Source organism: Muscardinus avellanarius, assembly GCF_963383645.1.
Source record: "Muscardinus avellanarius genome assembly, chromosome: 4".
Classification (NCBI taxonomy): Eukaryota; Metazoa; Chordata; class Mammalia; order Rodentia; family Gliridae; genus Muscardinus; species Muscardinus avellanarius.
The window spans coordinates 51,095,938-51,114,852 of record NC_137789.1 but is presented as its reverse complement, the minus strand read 5'-3'; the positions used below and the strand labels follow the sequence as shown (position 1 = coordinate 51,114,852).

Sequence of the window (18,915 nt, the reverse complement as noted above, 5' to 3'; positions counted from 1 at the left end):
GATGGAAAGCTGAGATAAAGAGATCAATGCTATTTCAATAACAGGAGAAGCTAAAGATGCCATGCACTAAGTTTCCAGTCTGCACAGTGCCAAAAGGGATTGCTAAGGGAGTTGGAGCAAATGAACACTGAAGACAATAATAAGGAGAGAGAAGACTGGCAGGGCTGGGTTGGATTCTGTGAAGGGAGGCCACGGAGAGTTTTGAACACAGAGGTTCCCGAATATGATTCCAGTGACAAATATGTCCATGTCAATGGAAAATGGATAAGGGAATAAGAATGGATGTAATAAAACATTTCTGAAGTCACACAAGAGAACACAGAAACAGGCAAGCATGACAGTCAGGTAGATACGAGGAAGTGAGTTTATGATGTTCTAAGATAATTGTTCACTGGAAATCGTGATGGATTCAATGCACATTAGAACTATGGATAACTTTGGATTTAAAAATATATTACTGTTTCCCAAAACTATGTACTGAGCTTCCAAATATGCTTTGTCACAATATCATTAGCAAATATAAAACATTAAAGAGCATTTCAGAAACAGGGCTAGACTATTGAAAAAGGTATAAACACAAAACAAGAGTTTAGAAACTTTTAGCCATAGAGAGATATTTATATTTACTAATAACTGAAATAAAAAAGGATACAAACCCAGAAATACTAGTCCTAGGCATTTTATAAAAGAACTGAAGTCAGAATGCTATAGTGATAAACAAATATACCCATGTTTTTTTGTTGTTGTTGTTGTTTTGGTGGTACTGGGGTTCCTGGAAGCCCTTCTACCTCTGGGCTACAATCCCAGACCTATTTGTACATTTTTATTTGGAAACAGGGTCTCCTAAGCCAGCGCACGCAGCTGGCTTCGAACCTGCATGATCCTCCTGTCTCTGCCTCCCAAGCGCGGGGATTACAAGCGTGCGCCACCACGCCCGGCAAATACCCATGTATATAGCAGCACAATCCACAATAGCCAAATTAAACCAACCTAGGTATCTGGCAACAGATGAATGGACAATGAAAATTGTCCACTGGTATACATACACCATGGAGTCTTATTCAGCCATGAAGAAGAACAAATCATGCCCTTTTCGGGAAAATAAAGGAAACTGGAGAATATTATGCTAAGCAAGATTAGTTGGTCTCAGAAAGTCAAGGGCGATGTGTTTTGTCTCATTTTTGTAAGCTAGAAAGAAAAGAGGAAGCATAAGTGGCTTTAAACAATGCAAAGAATGATCTGCAAAGTAGTTGAAGGGCATTAAGGAAGAGAGAGAGGGGAAGAGGGATATCCAAAGGAGACAGTTCAATAGTACCATGGCACCACAAGAAGGTATTACTACCCATCTTGCAGGGGTAGTGGGGTGGGATGCAGAGGGAAGTACACCAAAAGCGGTGTGCACATATGTTTTTAATACGTTGAGCCTCACTACCATGCATAATTGCAACGCACCAATAAACTAATTCTTTAGAAAGAGACACAGAAATCACGCACTAATAGGAGTAAAATAGACTGTCATACTAAACCATTGTAACAAAGAATACACAAATTATTTGACAAAGACTAAGACATTTTCTTTTTGTCAATGAAGTGGACCTATATTTCATTCTAATTTGACAATAGATTTTCTTTTCTGAAGTTATTATCTAGCTGTTTCATTATACAATTTCACTGATTCTATCAAACTTCCATTTGAATGAATTTTGAAACTTCATATCTTTTAAAAATTGATAAATGTTATTTCCAATGACCACAACTTAAAGTCCTACATAAAACTCATGAAGAAAAATTTTCTACACCTTATCATTCATCAAAATAATTGGTAGCGTCAGAAAGGTGTGCCGGTTGACTTATAAGTGTAAAGTCAGGATTTTCTAGTTTTAATGCCATTATATATACAAGTGCATTTAATAATAATTTTATATACGAGGTTATTTCTTCCTCAAGTTTTGATATAGTGATAACTCTTTTTCATAGTTAGATTATGTCTCATCAATAATATGGGAAGTAAGGGGGGAAGCTAGTTGCCTCAGCATTTTGTTAAGATATAGAAATTTTATAATAAGCTCTGTCAAAAATTATTTTGGTATGAAGAAGTGTAAATAACCATCAGTCAAATGAACAGACAACTAGTTATTTGTAACAGCATACCCATATTTTAATACAAAATGAAATAGCAATGAAAGAGAAATATCAATGAAAGAGAAATTTACTATAATAGGAAAAGTAGATAAATACTAAGAATATAATAGAATAAAATAATGAACAGCTTTGATAAATTACTAACATTCATATTCTGAATATACTATAAATCAGAAGAAAACTGAAGAAAATACTATTATTCATAATATGTATATATGGTTGTCATGGCTTCACAACCTTTTTATGTATGAGAAATTATTGCAGAATAAAAGATGAATATAAAATCCCTTGAGGAAATCTTACATTGAATATGTGGCTATTTCTCAAGATGCTGGCTTTTTAAACAAGACAAATTTAAGTAGATAATACCATGGATCTTATTTAAATAGTGTTGGTTTCTTAGTCTATGTGGTATCCTATGGACACAGGGGTTGAGGTTTTAAAGTGAATGTGATCATCAAGTTTAGTGAGCTCTTTGAGTTGAGAGAGGATAATAATATTTCTGAAAAGAAATCAACTATTCCTTAGCAACTTCTGACTTTCCTGCAATGCACATGCTATTAAAGTAGAATAGTTTCTAATGTGTGTTCTTAAATGGCCCAGAAGCATTCATTTAAAACTAAAAGTAGTTAAGGATAAATTTACTGGGAAAATAAAAAGTAATTAATATAGTATTGCATAGCATTATTAATTAATTAATATATTATGAATAGTAATTAAGACAATATAACTTTTAAAATAGACTCATCTGGCAATCTAGGTTACTGTACCATTGGCCTTTTATCACATAAAATAATATTTTGAAATTTAGATTTCCAAAAGATAAAATATATTATTCCAAGTCTACTTCTATAATATTTTATAAGCTTGGGAAATAAAAATCTATTTCATAAAGTCTATTGCTCACTAAATTTTCCTTATGTTGTGAAAAAGGTTAACCAAAGCCTATTTAGAATTCATTACTTGATTCAGTAATTAGCTTTGAAATGATTACACTAATGGTCTCTAATTTACCTGACAAATGAATAAATTTCTTAATTTAAATAGTGCCAGTAATGAAGATTCATAGGATAGATAATTTTTTCAGTATTCAAAATGATAGATTTTTCTGAAAGTCTAAAAGCATTTGAGAGTAACTAACAATTTCTCCCCTTAATATTATTTTTTTTATCACATTGAGAATTCTCCACTTTTATCTTGAGCTGTTCTTCATGTGACTACATTTGGGCTACCTTAGCATTTTGATTGATTTTTGGAACTGTTCATTAATTTTCCAATAAGCAGTCAAAGAGCAATGGTATGAGAGAAAATGTACATTATGTTAATTCAGTTAAAAAAAAGGGAAAAATTAGCATCACTACTAATTTGGATATTTTGTTGTCCATCAGTATACTCTTGCCATTTTAGCTTTTTCTGAGTCACACTCCTGTTGGCTTTTAGTGAGTTGGCTTTCATAAAAAACTTGATTCTAAACTGGGCGTGGTGACGTACTCCTGTAATCCCCGTGCTTGGAAGGCAGAGACAGGAGGATCCTGCAGGTTCCAAGCCCGTCTCGCTGGCTTAAGAGGCCCTGTTTCCAAATAAAATATAAAATAGGTCTGGGAGTATAGCCCAGAGGTAGAAGGGTTCCATCCCAGTTACACCAAAATCAAAAACAAAAACAAAAACTAAAAACCTTGATTCCACCAGTCTTACTCCAAATCTGCCACATGTTGTAATGGCATGTGTCAGCTATCTATCCTTTATATGAATAACTACTTTTTGAGCTTCAATGTCATATTTTTCATTTATTTCTCTAAATAAATAAGAAAAAATAGTAGCAAATGTTCGTATAGTATTTAATATATATCAGGCAAGTTCTTAACTACTTTAAAATGTAATAACTTTAACCCTAATTCTATATGCTTACTTAATGCTACCAACAATTTCTGTGATTTGTCTAATAAATGTAAAGGAAAACGAATGATTTAATCTTTTAAAACAATTTCATTGTTTTCCATATGTATAATTACTTATCACTGAACAGTTTTCTAAATAAAATATCCCATTTCATCCCATCTGATCTGAAAGGCTACCTTTAGTACAAATAAGTTGTGTGACTGCCTTTGTAATCTCTTTTGTGATCAGCACTACTTGTCTATCTCTGTGCTAATAGCATATATTACCTTAATTAGTACTGATAAAATAAGTCTTCATATTTAGTGAGTGAAAGCTTCTTGATGTTTTCCGTGGCATTTAATCTTCCTCAAGTTTTTAAAATTCAATTTGCTAATGTATATCTTCCCCCCCCCCAAAAAAAAAAACAACTTTTGAAATATTCTACTTAGATTTTGGTTGGAATTACTGTGAATTAACAAGCTTGGGGAAAATGTAAAACTTCATCATATTAAAATTTTCTATTGAAAGAAAAATATTTCTTTACATTTATTTTGGACTTTTGTTATATCTCTGTGAAGATTCATACCTTTCTACATAAATGGCTTTCATATAATCTGTAAGTATATTCTTTGAACGTGTATCTGGGTCCATGTTAAAAGGTGCCCTTGTAAAGATTACACATTGTATATATGTTTTCAATATGAATTTTGTATTTAGGGGCCTATTCAAAAGAAAGCTATAGACTACCAGTTTCTGAGTTAATATGTAAAGTACTTATGCTATCACCCTCAATCTTATAAGAAATAAAGCTGGACTAATATGAGCAGCTATTTATTTCATCAGAAACCTGAAGGTGTCAATTGCTGTCCATAACTACAAAAATAGGCAAATACAAAGAATCAGAGCTTAGCAAGAGTGAAAGCCCATGGAACCTGGAATGAGTAGAAATACTTAAAACAGAAGCCTGGGGTATCTTGGGAATTAAAAGCTCCCAGGGTAAAACCTAGGGCCCTGATACACATTTATGATTTTTATCTCTAGGGGTCCCATCATATTCTCCTGGTAGAAGAACTTAGAAAAAGTCTCTCAGCTTCCAGTCAAGGGACAAAAATGGCAAGGCTTTTTAAATATACCTCAATAGAAGTGTATTTTTGGCTTTGAGAAAAAAAGCTGTTTTATAGGTTCCTTATCTGATCAAAATGAAGGGCAATTAAACAACTCAGTCATCTCTACATTTTCTGTCTCACAAAAAGAAAAAGGGAAAAAGGGGGAAGGGGATAGAAAACTCTTCTTAAGGTCATAGCCCAGAGATTCAGACTCAGTAAAAGAAGAGATTTAATCATAAGATGGTAGATTGCTTCTTTTCTATAATACAGCACTCCAACAGAACTCCAGCCCAATAACATTGGATTTCAAATGAGATAGCTTAGCGACACAGGATCTATTTAAGGAGTCTGTAGGGATACTTAAAGGTAGAAGGAAAGTCATAAAACAGGCACTAAGAAAATTCAGCTACAGCAACATTAAACAAGCTTAGCTGCTACAGAGATAAACAGAAACTCACACTAAAGGATTATTTTCTCGGTTCTTATTACCATATACATTAACATGGCTTTCAACAACAACGAAAGAAATTACAGTATGCTAGAGAGCAATAGAAAATAGAGTTGGAAAAGACCAAGTAAGTAACAGAACCAGACTGAGATAAAGCAGAAATTTTAGAATGATCAAACTGGGTAATTAAAATAACTCATTAAAATAATTAATATGCCAAGGATTCTATTTAAAAAGTAGATGACATAAAAATGCATAGGTAATATAAGTAGAGAGACAGAAATTCTAAGAAATAATCGAGAGAAAATGCTATAAATAATCATTTTAAAACCCTCTAAAGAAAATAATTTTTAATAGGATCAATATGAGACTGAACATGGGCAAGAAAACAATCAGCGAGCTTAAAGACATGTCAACAGAAACTTTTTAAATTGAAAAACAAAGAGAAAAAAATGAATGAAAAAACAGCCGGGCATGGTGGCGCACGCTTGTAATCCCTGCGCTTGGGAGGCAGAGACTGGAGGATCCCGCACGTTCAAAGCCAGCCGTGCTAGCTTAAGAGACCCTGTTTCCAAAAATAAAAAATAGGTCTGGGAGTGTGGCCTGGAGGTATAAGGGCTTCCAGGAACCCCAGTACCAATACAGAATACCTATGAACTATGGGACAATGACTATGATGAGAATACCAGAAAAAAAAAAGAAAGAAAAGGACAGAAGTAATAATGCCCGAGATTGTGCCCAAATTAATGTCAAAATCACAGATCCATGAAACTAAGACAACAAGAAAAAGGATCTGTCTATAAAAATACACTTAAGAATATAATACATAAATGTTTACTTGTTTTATCTATAACTAGAACAAGGACAATAAATCTATTAGAATTCTCTTCAAGAAGCATGCAAGCAAGAAGGGGCATAAAATATTTAAAGTCTTCACTGAGATTTCATCTCACTTCAGTTAGAATGGTAGTACTTAAACATTCAAATAATACCTGCTGGTAAGGTTTTGGGGAAGAAGAAATAATGTTGGTGGACTTATAAATTAGGACAACTACTATAGAGACCAGTATGGCGGTTTCTCAAATAAATATTAGTGGATTCACCATATTACCCAGATATGCCACTCCTCATTATTTATCCAAAAGAATTAAAGTCAGCATCTTTCAGTGATATGTGCATAACCATGTGCAATTTAATTCACAATACTCATAGTAGATAATAAGCCTAAATATCTCTCAAAAGAATGGATAAGAAAATATGTTATATCTCACCCAATGATGTTTTATTTAGCCATAATTAAGAACAAAATCATGTAATTTGCAAGAAAATGAAACTTGAGAATATTATGTTACATAAAATAAGCCAGACTTGGAAAGTCAAAGGTCATATTTTTTTTTTCGATATGTGGAAGCTAATAACCAAAAGGGATAAAACCAATGGAGTGAGGAAAGGAAAAGAGGAGGTGCTAGGAATAAAGATGATCAAAATTATGTTCTGTACATACATCAAATATAGCAATAAGTTTCACTACTATATAACTGTAATGTACCAATAAAAAATTAAAAATGTTTAGTGTTAAAATAATAAAACCACCGATCTACAATCCTATACCCAGTGAAATTTTTATTCCAAAGTGAACTAGAAAAAAATTAAAGGTTAAAAAAAAGCCTTGTCAGTAGAACTGCAGTGCAGGAAATTTTAAAACATTCTTCAGAAAGAAGATAAATGATATAGGTCAAAAATTCAGACCTATTTAGTGAGAGGAAGATCATTTAGGAGAGAAGTAGAAGTAAAATAGTATCTTTCAATATTGTTATGTTGGATATAACAACAAAAGACTGTTCAAAATAACAACAGCAACAATGTACTGGGCAAATATAGCATATAGATGAGCAAATAAATAAAAGGAATGTTGTAAAGAACAAGAGACATAAATTAGGGCCACTCTGCTATGAGGCAACTAGAATACCTGTGAAGCAGTATAGTGTTATTTGAAAGTAGATAGGTTACCTTTAAAATTATTTTAAAAAGAAGTATAATTGATTATCTAAAAGTAACATATGAAATGTTCAATTAAAATTAGAAAAATAAGAAAAAAGGAAAAACAAACAAAAATAGCAAAAGAAATTACAAATTTCATAGCTATCAATCCAGCTATGCACATAAGTATTTTAATGCGAATCCTAAATATACCAATCAAAATGAATGTATTAAACAAATTAAACCAAAAAAGCAAAAGCACAAAGCAAGATTTATAGTTTTTTTATTTCTCTCTCTTTCTTTCTTTCTTTTTTTTCTTTTCTTTTTTTTTTTTTTTAAGGGTAGATGATTACTGAGGATTGAACCCAGGGCCTGGAATATTCTAGGCAAGCACTCTACCACTGAGTTATGTTTCCAGCTCTTTTTGCATTATGTTTTGATACAAGGTCTTGGTAAATTGCTCATTGCTCAGGTTGGCCTCAAACTTATAATTTTCCCGCCTCAGCCTCCTCAGAAGCTAAGATTAGTGGGGTAAATCAATATGACTAATTTACAGAATTTTTTTTGTTTTTGTTTTTGGTGGTACTGGGGTTCCTGGAAACCCGTCTACCTCCGGGCTATACTACCAGACCTATTTTATATTTTTTTATTTGGAAACAGGGTCTCTTAAGCCAGCAAGGCTGGCCTCGAACCTGTGCGATCTTCCTGTCTCAGCCTCCCAAGCGCGGGGATTACAAGCATGCATCACCACGCCCGGCCAGAATGTTTCTTATAAGCAGTTTATCCTTAAAGTAAAAAAATACAGAAAGATATACTATATCAACTCTAGTAATAATCCAACTAGAATAGACATATTAATTTCATACAAGATAGACTTTATAGCAAATGAAATGATCAAGGATAAAGAAAGGCATTAATAATAATGTTATCTTTTTATTATTGTTACTTTTTTAGTGGTGCTGGGGAAAGTACTGAGATATATCCCAAGTCCATTATATAATGTTAAAGGTGTCAAACTTCTAAAAAGATATAACAATAATTAATGAATTTAAACCCAATAACAAAACATCAAACCACATGAGGCAAAACTGAAAATACAAAAATAATTGTACAAAACATGATTACAGTTGGAGGCTGTAAAACTCCTATATCTAATACTGGGATCATATAAAGCTATTATAAGAAGAAAAAAAATGGATCAATACATGTCATGAACATAGATGTGAAATTCCTAAACAACAAAATAGCAGATCAATCCAAAAATACATAAAAAGAATGACAAAATAGGATCTATTACCTGTATGCAAGCCTGATTCAATATTTGAAAATAAACTGCTGTAATATACCAAAGGTCAAATAAGAAAAATATATGGTAATATTGGTAGATACAGCAGAAATATTATGTCAAAACTCAACAACTATTCATAAAGAAACTTTTGCCAAACTACTGAAATTGATGAAAAACACAGAGAAAATTAGCTACAGACTACAACATATTTAATGGCCTCCTAGGATGGAAGGAAAGGGTTATGATGTTTGTTCTTACTGTGCCCATTTGCCGTAATAATGAAATCACTTAGCTAATGTAATAATACAAAAAGGGAAATAAAAGTCATGAAGATTAAAAAAAGAATACAACTGTCTGTTCACATATGTCAAAAATTCTCTATAGAAAATAATATAGAATAATTAGAACAACAAAATACTCCTGGAAAAATGATCAAATGTAGCAAAGTTATACGATATAAGATTAATGTAAAAAAGTCATTTGCTTTTCTATAGGCCAACAAAAATATTTGGATTTTGATATAAAAACATAATAATATTTAAGCCATGAATGGTTTGGATTTGGGATGTCCCCCAGCTCTCACAGAAACAGGGTGTCAATGTTTGAAAGAGGGCTTGGTTGTAATCTCAGCAGTGGATAAATCCACAATAATAGATTTAAGTGGATAGTGGTCTAAGCTAGTAGAGTGTGGCTTAAAAGGTTGTGTGTTTAGGACTGGGCCTTGCGGATTATATATTGTTCCCTCATCCCTTGCTTCCTTGCTCTCTTGCTTATGGCCTCCATTATGTGAGGAGCAAGGTCTGGTACTCTCCTCTCCACTTCACTCTACCATACTCTGAGATATGTAGTCCCTGGCCTCACATGGACTGAACCCCCTAATCTACAAAAGCTGTGAGCATATAAATACCATTTCTTCCTACTTCTATAGTCAGTCTTTGAGATTACAACAGTGAAAATATTGATTTATACAGACTTAGGTACCAGAAGAGTGGGGACACAGCTATATCTAAGTCTGACCATGTGGATTGTGAGTCTTTGCAATTGTTTCATGTGAGAACATAAGAAAGGTAAGAATGTGGCTGGAAAGGTGGATGGTAGAGACTGTGCTTAGGACATTTTGGAGGGCAAGAGGACTCCATTAAGAAAATGGAGTAGAGGCCACATATGTTACATCCTGACAAAGAAGTTATCACCATTTTGCCTGTGTCCTTGAACCTTTTTGTGAGGCTGAATTTAAAGATGATGGGCTAATGAATAAACTGGTGAAGGAAATCTCAAAACAATAAAATATCCACACTGCATCAAGGATACTGATGCCCTCACTCAGCAAATTGTATGACAAATTTGGGGAACAGAAAGTAAGACAAAGAGACTTTTACAAAGGCATGTTTAAAGCTTGGGCCCAGAGAGATGATGTTGTGGAAGAATGTAAAATGACTAAAGGAAAAAAAAAAAAAAAAGGAGTAAGCAGTGGCCATGATGGGGAAGGGTCCAGCAATGGCCATGGTGAAGGTGGCAGATGTAGTTGGGCAAGCAGCATCCCAGAAGAAGCGGGGGCCTGAGGCTTTGATTATAAAAGGCCCAGCAGCAGTGAATGAAAGGGGCTTGACTACCTTTCCTGTTGGTTGTCAGTCTTAGCACCCACATAATGCTGATTTGCTGAGAAAAAGGGGTCATGAAGGCTTCTCCCAGATTTTAAAGGAAAGGCTGGGAAACCAGGTAATAGGTGGCAGAGGAAGAATCCCCAGAAGGAGCCCCAAAAGGGGCACTTTGTGAAGCTGTGAAGTTAAAGCCAAAGACACAAGAAAAAATCTCTGAGATTTAGGAATGCCAGAAATGTAGAACTGCAGGGGAAGGCTGCAAATGTTGTGTCAGGGAGCCAGGCTAGAAGAGCAGCTATGCTGCCCACCGCAAGGCCACAGGGGCGGGGCTGCCAAGGTCCCTTTGAGATCACTTTTCACTGCCACATCCCTTCAATGTTAAAAATGGAGCCACAGGATTAAATGCTTGCCTTGGTATGTTCTGATTTTGTTCTGGTCTTGTTTCTTCTTCCTTTGATCCTATTTCTCCATTTTAGAACACAAATGTTTACTCTTTGCCATTATACATTGGATACATGTAGTTTGCCTTTTATTTTAATATTTATTTTTTTGACAGGGGCTCACAGCCAAGAGTTCACCTTTAGTCTCAAAGGAGGTTTTGGACTTTTGAACTCTAGAGTGATGCTGGAACTGTTCAGACTTTGGAAACTCTTGGAGATGGACTAAAGAGATTTTGCACTGTGAGGTAACCATAGGTCTCGGGGGCCAATGGAGGAGCATAATAGTTTGGATTTGAGGTATCCTTTAAAATCCGCACAGAAATGGAGTAGCAATGTTAGGAGAAGGGCATGGTTATAATCTCAGCAGTGCATGAATCCATTGTAAAGGATTTACTTGGATAGTGGTCCATCCAGTAGGGTGTGGCTAGAGAAGGTGGGTCCCTGAGGCTGGGACCTCAAGGATTACATATAGTTCTTCTTCCTCTTACTTGCTCTCATGCTTATGGTCTCCATGATATGAGGAGTAAAGCCTATTACTCTCTCTCTACTTCCAAGACCTTGCCCTGGAATCCTTGGCCCCTGGCCTCACATGGACCAAACCTTGGAATCTACAGAAGCTTCCTTCCAAATAAATCAAATATTCTTCCTTCATCCTAGTTGTATGACTAGTGTTTGAGTTGAGATTATAGCAGTAAAAATGCTGACTAATACAAACCAACACACAAATATATGTAGTACTAGGGAATATATCCATCAAAATATGCATACCTATAGAATAAAAAGTAAAAAAAGGTATTAAAAATTCAAATATTTAAATGAAAAGGATCATATTCATATTCAGGAATAGGGGGACTCAATTTGTTAAGATTTCAGTTCTTTCTAAGTTGGTATAGATAGAATGCAATCTCAATCAAAATTACAGCAATTTATATTATAGGTATCAACAAACTGGTTCTGAAGTTTATATATGAATGCAAGAGACTCCAACTAATGAATTAATATGTGGAAAAAATACAGATAACTAAACTTTGTTGATATTAAGACTTATTTATTTATTTATTTATTTATTTTTTGTGGTACTGGGGTTCCTGAAAGCCCTTCTACTTCCGGGCTACACTCCCAGACCTATTTTATACTTTTTAAATTTGGAAATAGGGTCACTTAAGCCAGTGAGGCTGGCTCCGAACCAGCGCAATCCTCCTCTGTCCGCCTCCCAAGCACGGGGATTACAAGCGTGCACCACCACACCCGGCAAGACTTATTATTAAATCAGGGTAATCAAGGCAATGTGGTATTGGCTTAAGAATAGGCATATATATCTATGCCCAGAAAATGACCAATCCAAATATAGTCAGTTGATCTGTGGCAAAAGAGCAAAGGCAAATCATGGAAAAAAGATGTTCTTCCCCATAATGGTGTAGAAGTAGTTTGACACCCAGACAAAGAACTTGGAAAAATGAAATGCAGAGATTGATTTTTACACCTTACTCCAAAATTAACTCAGAATGGATTATAGACCTAACAGTAATACAGAAAACTACTAAATATGTATTTTCCTGATTTATCTAGTTGTCCTTGAACAATGATGACTTTTTAGATATAATGATGACTTTTTAGATATAATACTCAGACTTCCGGGAAGATGGTGACCGAGAAAAGCGGGGCTTAAGAGCCCTGCTAACAACCAATCTCTATTACCACAAAATCAGCGCCTTTTATAGCCAGAAAACACCATCACCAGAGAAACAAAAAAATCACCAGGCTCCAGAGAGAAAGCGGACTGAGAACAGAGCTCAGAGCCACAGAGGAGATACACCAGCCTCACACCCGAGGACGCAGCAGCAGCGCCATACTGCCGGCAGCAGCAGCGAGTTCACCGGACAGCTACAGCAAGCTGAGGTGAGCCACTGCGGAACAGCCAGGCGGGATTTTTCAGCGCAGGGAGCATCTAAAGCTCCCAGTGGCTGAGCTCAGCACACGCTGCAGGCACTCAGAGTGGAACTCAAAACCAAGAAGAAATAAGCCAGCCTCACGGCCGAGGGCGTAGCAGCAGTGCCATATTGCCACCGGCGGCAGCAGCAGCGAATTCACCGAGACCAGTACAGCTACATCTGCGAACTCAAGAACAGTGAGTCAAATTGCGGGCCCCAGAGGAGAAATCCCAGTACTGTACTCCCTGGGACTTGACCCAGTGGGGGAGTGGCGGTGGCAGAGATCTCACACCATAGGAGAATGTGCAACCTGGCACCCCCCAATGTCTAAAGCAGCCTCTATCGACTCCCTGGGTCGGAGACTCTGTGATACAACCCAGTAAAGGAGTAGTGGGGTCTGAGATAACACAGACTCGAGATCCAGAACACCTTAAGTGAAGTCATAGTGACCCAAGGGAAGAACCCAGAGAAGGCACAAACTTCCAAAATCATGGGAAAGAGGAATAACACTGGAGCAATGAATGCCCACAACCCCACAACATCAGAACCCGATAAAACAGAAAATCAGAGATTTCTAGAAGATCAAATCAGGAAAATAACTGTAGAAATAATAGAGGTGCTTCGAAAAGAATTCAGAGAAAGCCAAAAAGAGATAAAGGATGCAATTAATGAAGTAAAGGCCTCAATTCAAAGCACAAACAACCGATTAGACCACATGGAGAACAGAATCTCGCTCTTAGAAGATGATCATTCCAAAAATGAACACATAGTTTCTAATCTAGAAAAAAATATCCAACAGCAGGAATCTGACATTGAAGAAATATGGGCCCATTTTAAGAGAGCTAACCTAAGAATTATTGGAATAGAGGAGGGAAAATAAAGTGAAACCAAAGGGATCAACAATCTCTTCAAAGAAGTAATAGCAGAAAATTTTCCAAACATAGAGCAAGAGGTTGATACACAGGTCCAGGAAACTTATAGAAATCCCTTTAGACAGGATCAGAGAAGAGGATCTCAACGCCACATAATTGTCAAAATGACCAATGTGGAAGCCAAGCAGAGAATCTTAAAGGCAACAAAAACAAAGGGCCAAGTGACATTCAGAGGCAAACCAATTAGAATCACTCCAGACTTCCCAAACCAAGTCATGAGAGCCAGAAGGTCTTGGAGTAACATATTCCAAACTCTGAAAGAAAACAACTTCCAGCCAAAAATCTTCTACCCAGCAAAACTTTCTATCAAATTAGATGGAGAAATAAGAAGCTTCCATGACAAACAGAAACTGAAGGAATTTATGTCTTCAAAACCAGCACTAGAGAAAATACTCAAAGAGATTAACTACAAAGAAGAAATAGGTAACACAGACCAGAACCAGAGAAACAAGATTTTCCATCCAACAGACAACTAAGATTGGTTATCTTTGGAGATTCATTATTTATGTTAGTCTTTTACCTATCTCTAAATTGTATTGTTTGCCTTTATTGTTGTTAATTTTTAGGATTTCTAGTTGGAATATTAATATACCTTCAGATATAGCATTTGGAAATATTTTATCCAATTCTATTAGTAACTTTTAACTCTGTTTACATTGTCTTTGGATATACAATTTTTATTTTTTTTATTTTTTTAGGGAGTTTGTATACTCTTTTGTTGCCTGTGCCATTGAATTCATATCCAAGAAATCACTGCCAATTTCAATGTTGTGAGGTTTTATGACCCAGATTTTCTTCTAAAAGTTTATAGTCTTAAGATTTATATTTAGGTCTTTTATCTATTTTGAGTTAATACTTGTATATGGGATTAGGTAAGGGTCCAATTTTATTCTTTTCCATGTAATTATTATTTTTCAACAATATTTAGTTAAAAGATTATTATTTCCACCACCAAATGTTTGTGGAAACCTTGTCAAAAATAACTTGACAATATAGGGAAGAATTTAGCTCTAGGCTTGTATTTAACTCCAATGGTTTATATATCTGCCTTTAGAACAGTACTACACTGTTTCAATTATTGTAGCTTTATATGGTTTGAAATCAGAAAATATATATCTTCTAGCTTTAAAAAAAAAAAGATATAATACCCAGAGCATTAGATGACAATACCACATGCTGGTGACCTCGAAACAAAAGGAGCTTTCCAGTTATTGCTGGAGAGAGTTCAACACGGGCTAGGCATGCTGGAAGATATTTGGGCAGATTCTTTAAAAGTTAACACTAGTCTTATCATATAATCAGCAATCATACCTGTTGGCTTTTATCAAAATGTGTTGAAAATGTACACACAAAAATATGCATTTTATCCTTTTAGGAAAATATAAATTTGATTATATATTAATTTATTGGTAAAATACTTTATTTTTTAGAATTGTAGATTATAGAGATATTAAAACAAGTTGGTGGGTAAAAAGTCCTAAAAACAAATTTAAATGATGAATTCCAACTTCCTGAATGGGCTTGGAATAGTTTCTTGATTTTTTTTTTATCTGCAGAAAAAATTTAAATAATTTGCATAAGACAACAATCTTGGGTCATACTATCTTTGAGGGAACTATAAAAAATAAAAGTATTCCCAAAATAATGAAAATAAACTCAAATATCCAATTTCAATTATATCAATAGAAAACAATATACTGAATTTTAAGTTTTATTTGAAGTAGATATAGTTATTTACACAAAGAATAACCCTAAAATTTCCTCTTCTAATCATGTAATGTGACAGAGAAGGCTCGTGACACTTCTCCTTCTCTCTTGTACATTGGTTTAACAAGTTCTTTCTCTTCTTAAGGGTCTTGGGTAAAAGGTAATTTCATTAGAGAGACCTCCCTTGTTTTTCTAGAATGGGTTGGCTGACCCTGGTTTACATTTGCCTTGTATTGTATTTCTTCCTTTTCATAACGAGTATCTCATTTATATACATGTTCAATTTCACATGGCTGTAAATTCCATAAGGACAAACAGGTCCCCCATGTTTTATTTATTGCTGCACCCCCAGGGTCTCGAGTTCTTTGTTCAGACTGAAACTCAATACGCATTTGTTCAGTGAATAAATGAATAAACATGAACATCTCCATCAGCAGCCATTGTTACTCGAGGTTGGAAGGCACTTTGCAAAGCCATTGGGGACAAAACAAAAGCTTGCTACCCTTGGACAATTACCAAAACAATAAAAAGAAAAATGGATAGGCAGATGCTGGAAGTTAATTAATCGGTTCAAAGGCATTTTGTTCAAAGGTAATTATTTGTATACTTTATTATTTATTTTTAGATAGTGTATTTGAACACTCATTTCAAACAATCTCAGAATGTTGGCATTCATTCAAAAAGCTAGAAGAGAACACACAGCAGAGACCAAGTGTTTTAAAGATTATATATCAATCTCCCAACTCGACAATTTATTCTCTTATCAACTGCGATTTTGTTATTGTTTGTTTTTGGTTTTGGTACTGATGATTGAACTCCAGGACATTCTATCTCTGAGATCCCCAACACTATTTTATGCTTTTTTTATTTTGAAACAGGATCTCACTAAGTTGCAGAGGGCCTCATTGATTTGGGGAAGCTGCCCTCAAATCTGTGATCCTCCTGTCTCAGACTCCTGAGTACTGGAATCAATTACAGTTTAATTTTTTCTGCATGATGATATTATATTACTACATGTTAACATGGAATCCATGTTCAGAAATCGTAAATAAACCAAACCTAAAATGAAATTACCAAACATAATATGAAACAAAAGGAAACAAAAAACTAAACAACAGAATTAAACAATGAGGAAAAAGAAATTCATTAGTTCTTATACCTGTAAGTGATGTGTTTGTGCTGCCATTTTTGTCCTGTTAATGCGTATCGCTTTCGACGAATATTAAATTTGGAGCTACCTCTTGTCTGGTCAGGTACACCACATCGAGGTTTCTTCATCCAGCTGTAAAAAGCAGTATTTTTTAGTTATTTGCCAACAATCCTAATTATTAGTTTCAAAATAAAATGCATTAAGAAGTTAATCTGAGACGGTAATAATAATGTCCAACCATGAACTAAAGAAAAAACTGTCAAATTCTTGGCAGTTCGAACCTAAGTAACATATGTTTTTGGGGGAAAGATCAAGAATCTCTGGTTTTCTACTCACATTTTTTAGATCATTTTCCTCTCTAACTCGTTTTAAGCTAATTGCATACTGAGATACACCCCAGAGCTTCTAAATTGCATCTGATTTTAATAAGGTATATAACTTTACAAGTCATTATTCCCCAGTATCATCTATAATGCTAAGATGTCATCCAAGTTTAATACTCAACAAATTTTTCAATCTATTATATGACTTTAAATTCCAAGAGTCAATAGAGAATATGTCATTCTCTCTTAGCTTCAGTAGCAGTGAAATGTTTGTTCATATAACGTTAGAATGTCTCTAGTATTTCTTTTTTACTTTTGACCATTATTCTAATTTTCTAGTATTTGTCATTTACTTTTAATCCACAATTATAACCAAACTCAATGAAGCTGAACATCACCAGAAGGAGGTTTAACAACTGTATTTGAAAATTAAATGCTGCATTCAATTTATTAGTTTTAATACTTATTCAGATATTCTAACTTTTCTAGATAATCTCATATGACTAGTGTTGTAATTTTTTTTAAATCTATTCTTGAGCCTTATCCACAGGGAAAATTTTTCATGATTTTTTGGTAGTTTTACTTTAATGCCATACAAAAGGGCTTTCTTGTTCCTTGTCCCTTTATTAATTATAAAGCCAATGGTAAGTATTTGCAATGCTACATGATTCAGAAAATAGAAATTAAAAAAAATCAAATTTTTGCTATATTTCATAAGGAACTTAATTTCTACACTTCTTAAGTGATGGTAAATATGGAAATTACTATCCAAAGCTGCCCATTTTGTGCAAATGAATTCAAGAGTTTATCCAATACTTGTATAAATCAGTCAACCAGCTTTTATAAATACAAAATAATTTAATGCACCAATAATGAGTTTTTATTCTTAAGAAAGATGATACTTTTCTGATAAATATTATATGATTCTGCTTTTTAAATTCTGCCCCAGAAATGTAGGCATTGAAGTTAACAGATTTAGCAATTCTCATTCTATTTTAAACACATTATGGAGTTACTTCAAAAAATTTACTCTCTCCCTTTATCGAAGTCTCCCAATCAAACAAGATGTCTGATAAATGCTAACTCCTAGGAGGCTATCCTGATGCATAAAACGAACTCTCTGGAGGTACGAATGGAGAACACTTATTTTTATCTAACATTTTTAGAGCATTCCCATTCCCACTAAATTTAAAAGATATTCTTGGTTTGAAACAGTTGAGGCAGACAATCTACATATTCCCAGTACCTTGTACAATTCCTGGCATTTAAGACATATTCAGTGATGATTCAGTGAATAGGTGGAGATACTTTGTGTCTTCTTTAAATGAAAATACATTGCTTTTACTGCATATTTGAAGACCTAGTTACAGATTTAATTAACAAACATTAAGCATTATTGGTGTGTCTATGATGACTTAAGTTGCTTTTACATGTGGGTATTTCATTAATTATATTTTCAAAAATCTAATTTTCCTAAGGCAGTTACTTATTTATTCCATTGAAAATACTGGTAAAATAAATTATTTGCAATTATAAAATATGAATACAATTATTTAATGTAGGACATGGTTACACTTACAAATTCAACTAAGAAAAATATTTAAAACTTAATTAAAAAGTGCCATGGGAAGAAAATGATCTATATAAAACTGACAAAATAAAATTAGCCATCATCCAGATGAAATGTCTTTTCAAAGAGGTATAGTCTTGAAAATATCTTTAATATGCATAAAGTTAAGAATCAAAGGCAATGATTTTTATTTTATTTTATTTTTTTGGTGGTACTGGGGTTCCTGGAAGCCCTTCCACCTCCGGGCTACACTCCTAGCCCTATTTTATACTTTTTTTTTTTTTAATTTGGAAAAACAGGGTCTCCTAAGCCAGCGCAGCTGGCTTCTAACCTGTGCGATCCTCCTGTCTCCACCTCCCAAGCGCAGGGATTACACGCGTGCGCCACCACGCTCGGCAAAGGCAATGATTTAAAAGTTA

The 18,915-nt window shown here is 34.4% G+C and overlaps 1 protein-coding gene across 1 annotated transcript in view; it reads right to left on the bottom strand.

The window, feature by feature from the left end:
• The window catches only part of MMP16 (matrix metallopeptidase 16), a gene marked incomplete at both ends in the record, with an annotated part of 275,992 nt that overhangs the window by 113,122 nt on the left and 143,955 nt on the right, over window positions 1-18,915 (bottom strand). The window contains one exon of the mRNA XM_080693638.1: window positions 16,613-16,735. Within this exon, the coding sequence (XP_080549764.1) occupies window positions 16,613-16,735 (123 nt within the window). The remainder of the gene's footprint in view (window positions 1-16,612; window positions 16,736-18,915) is intronic.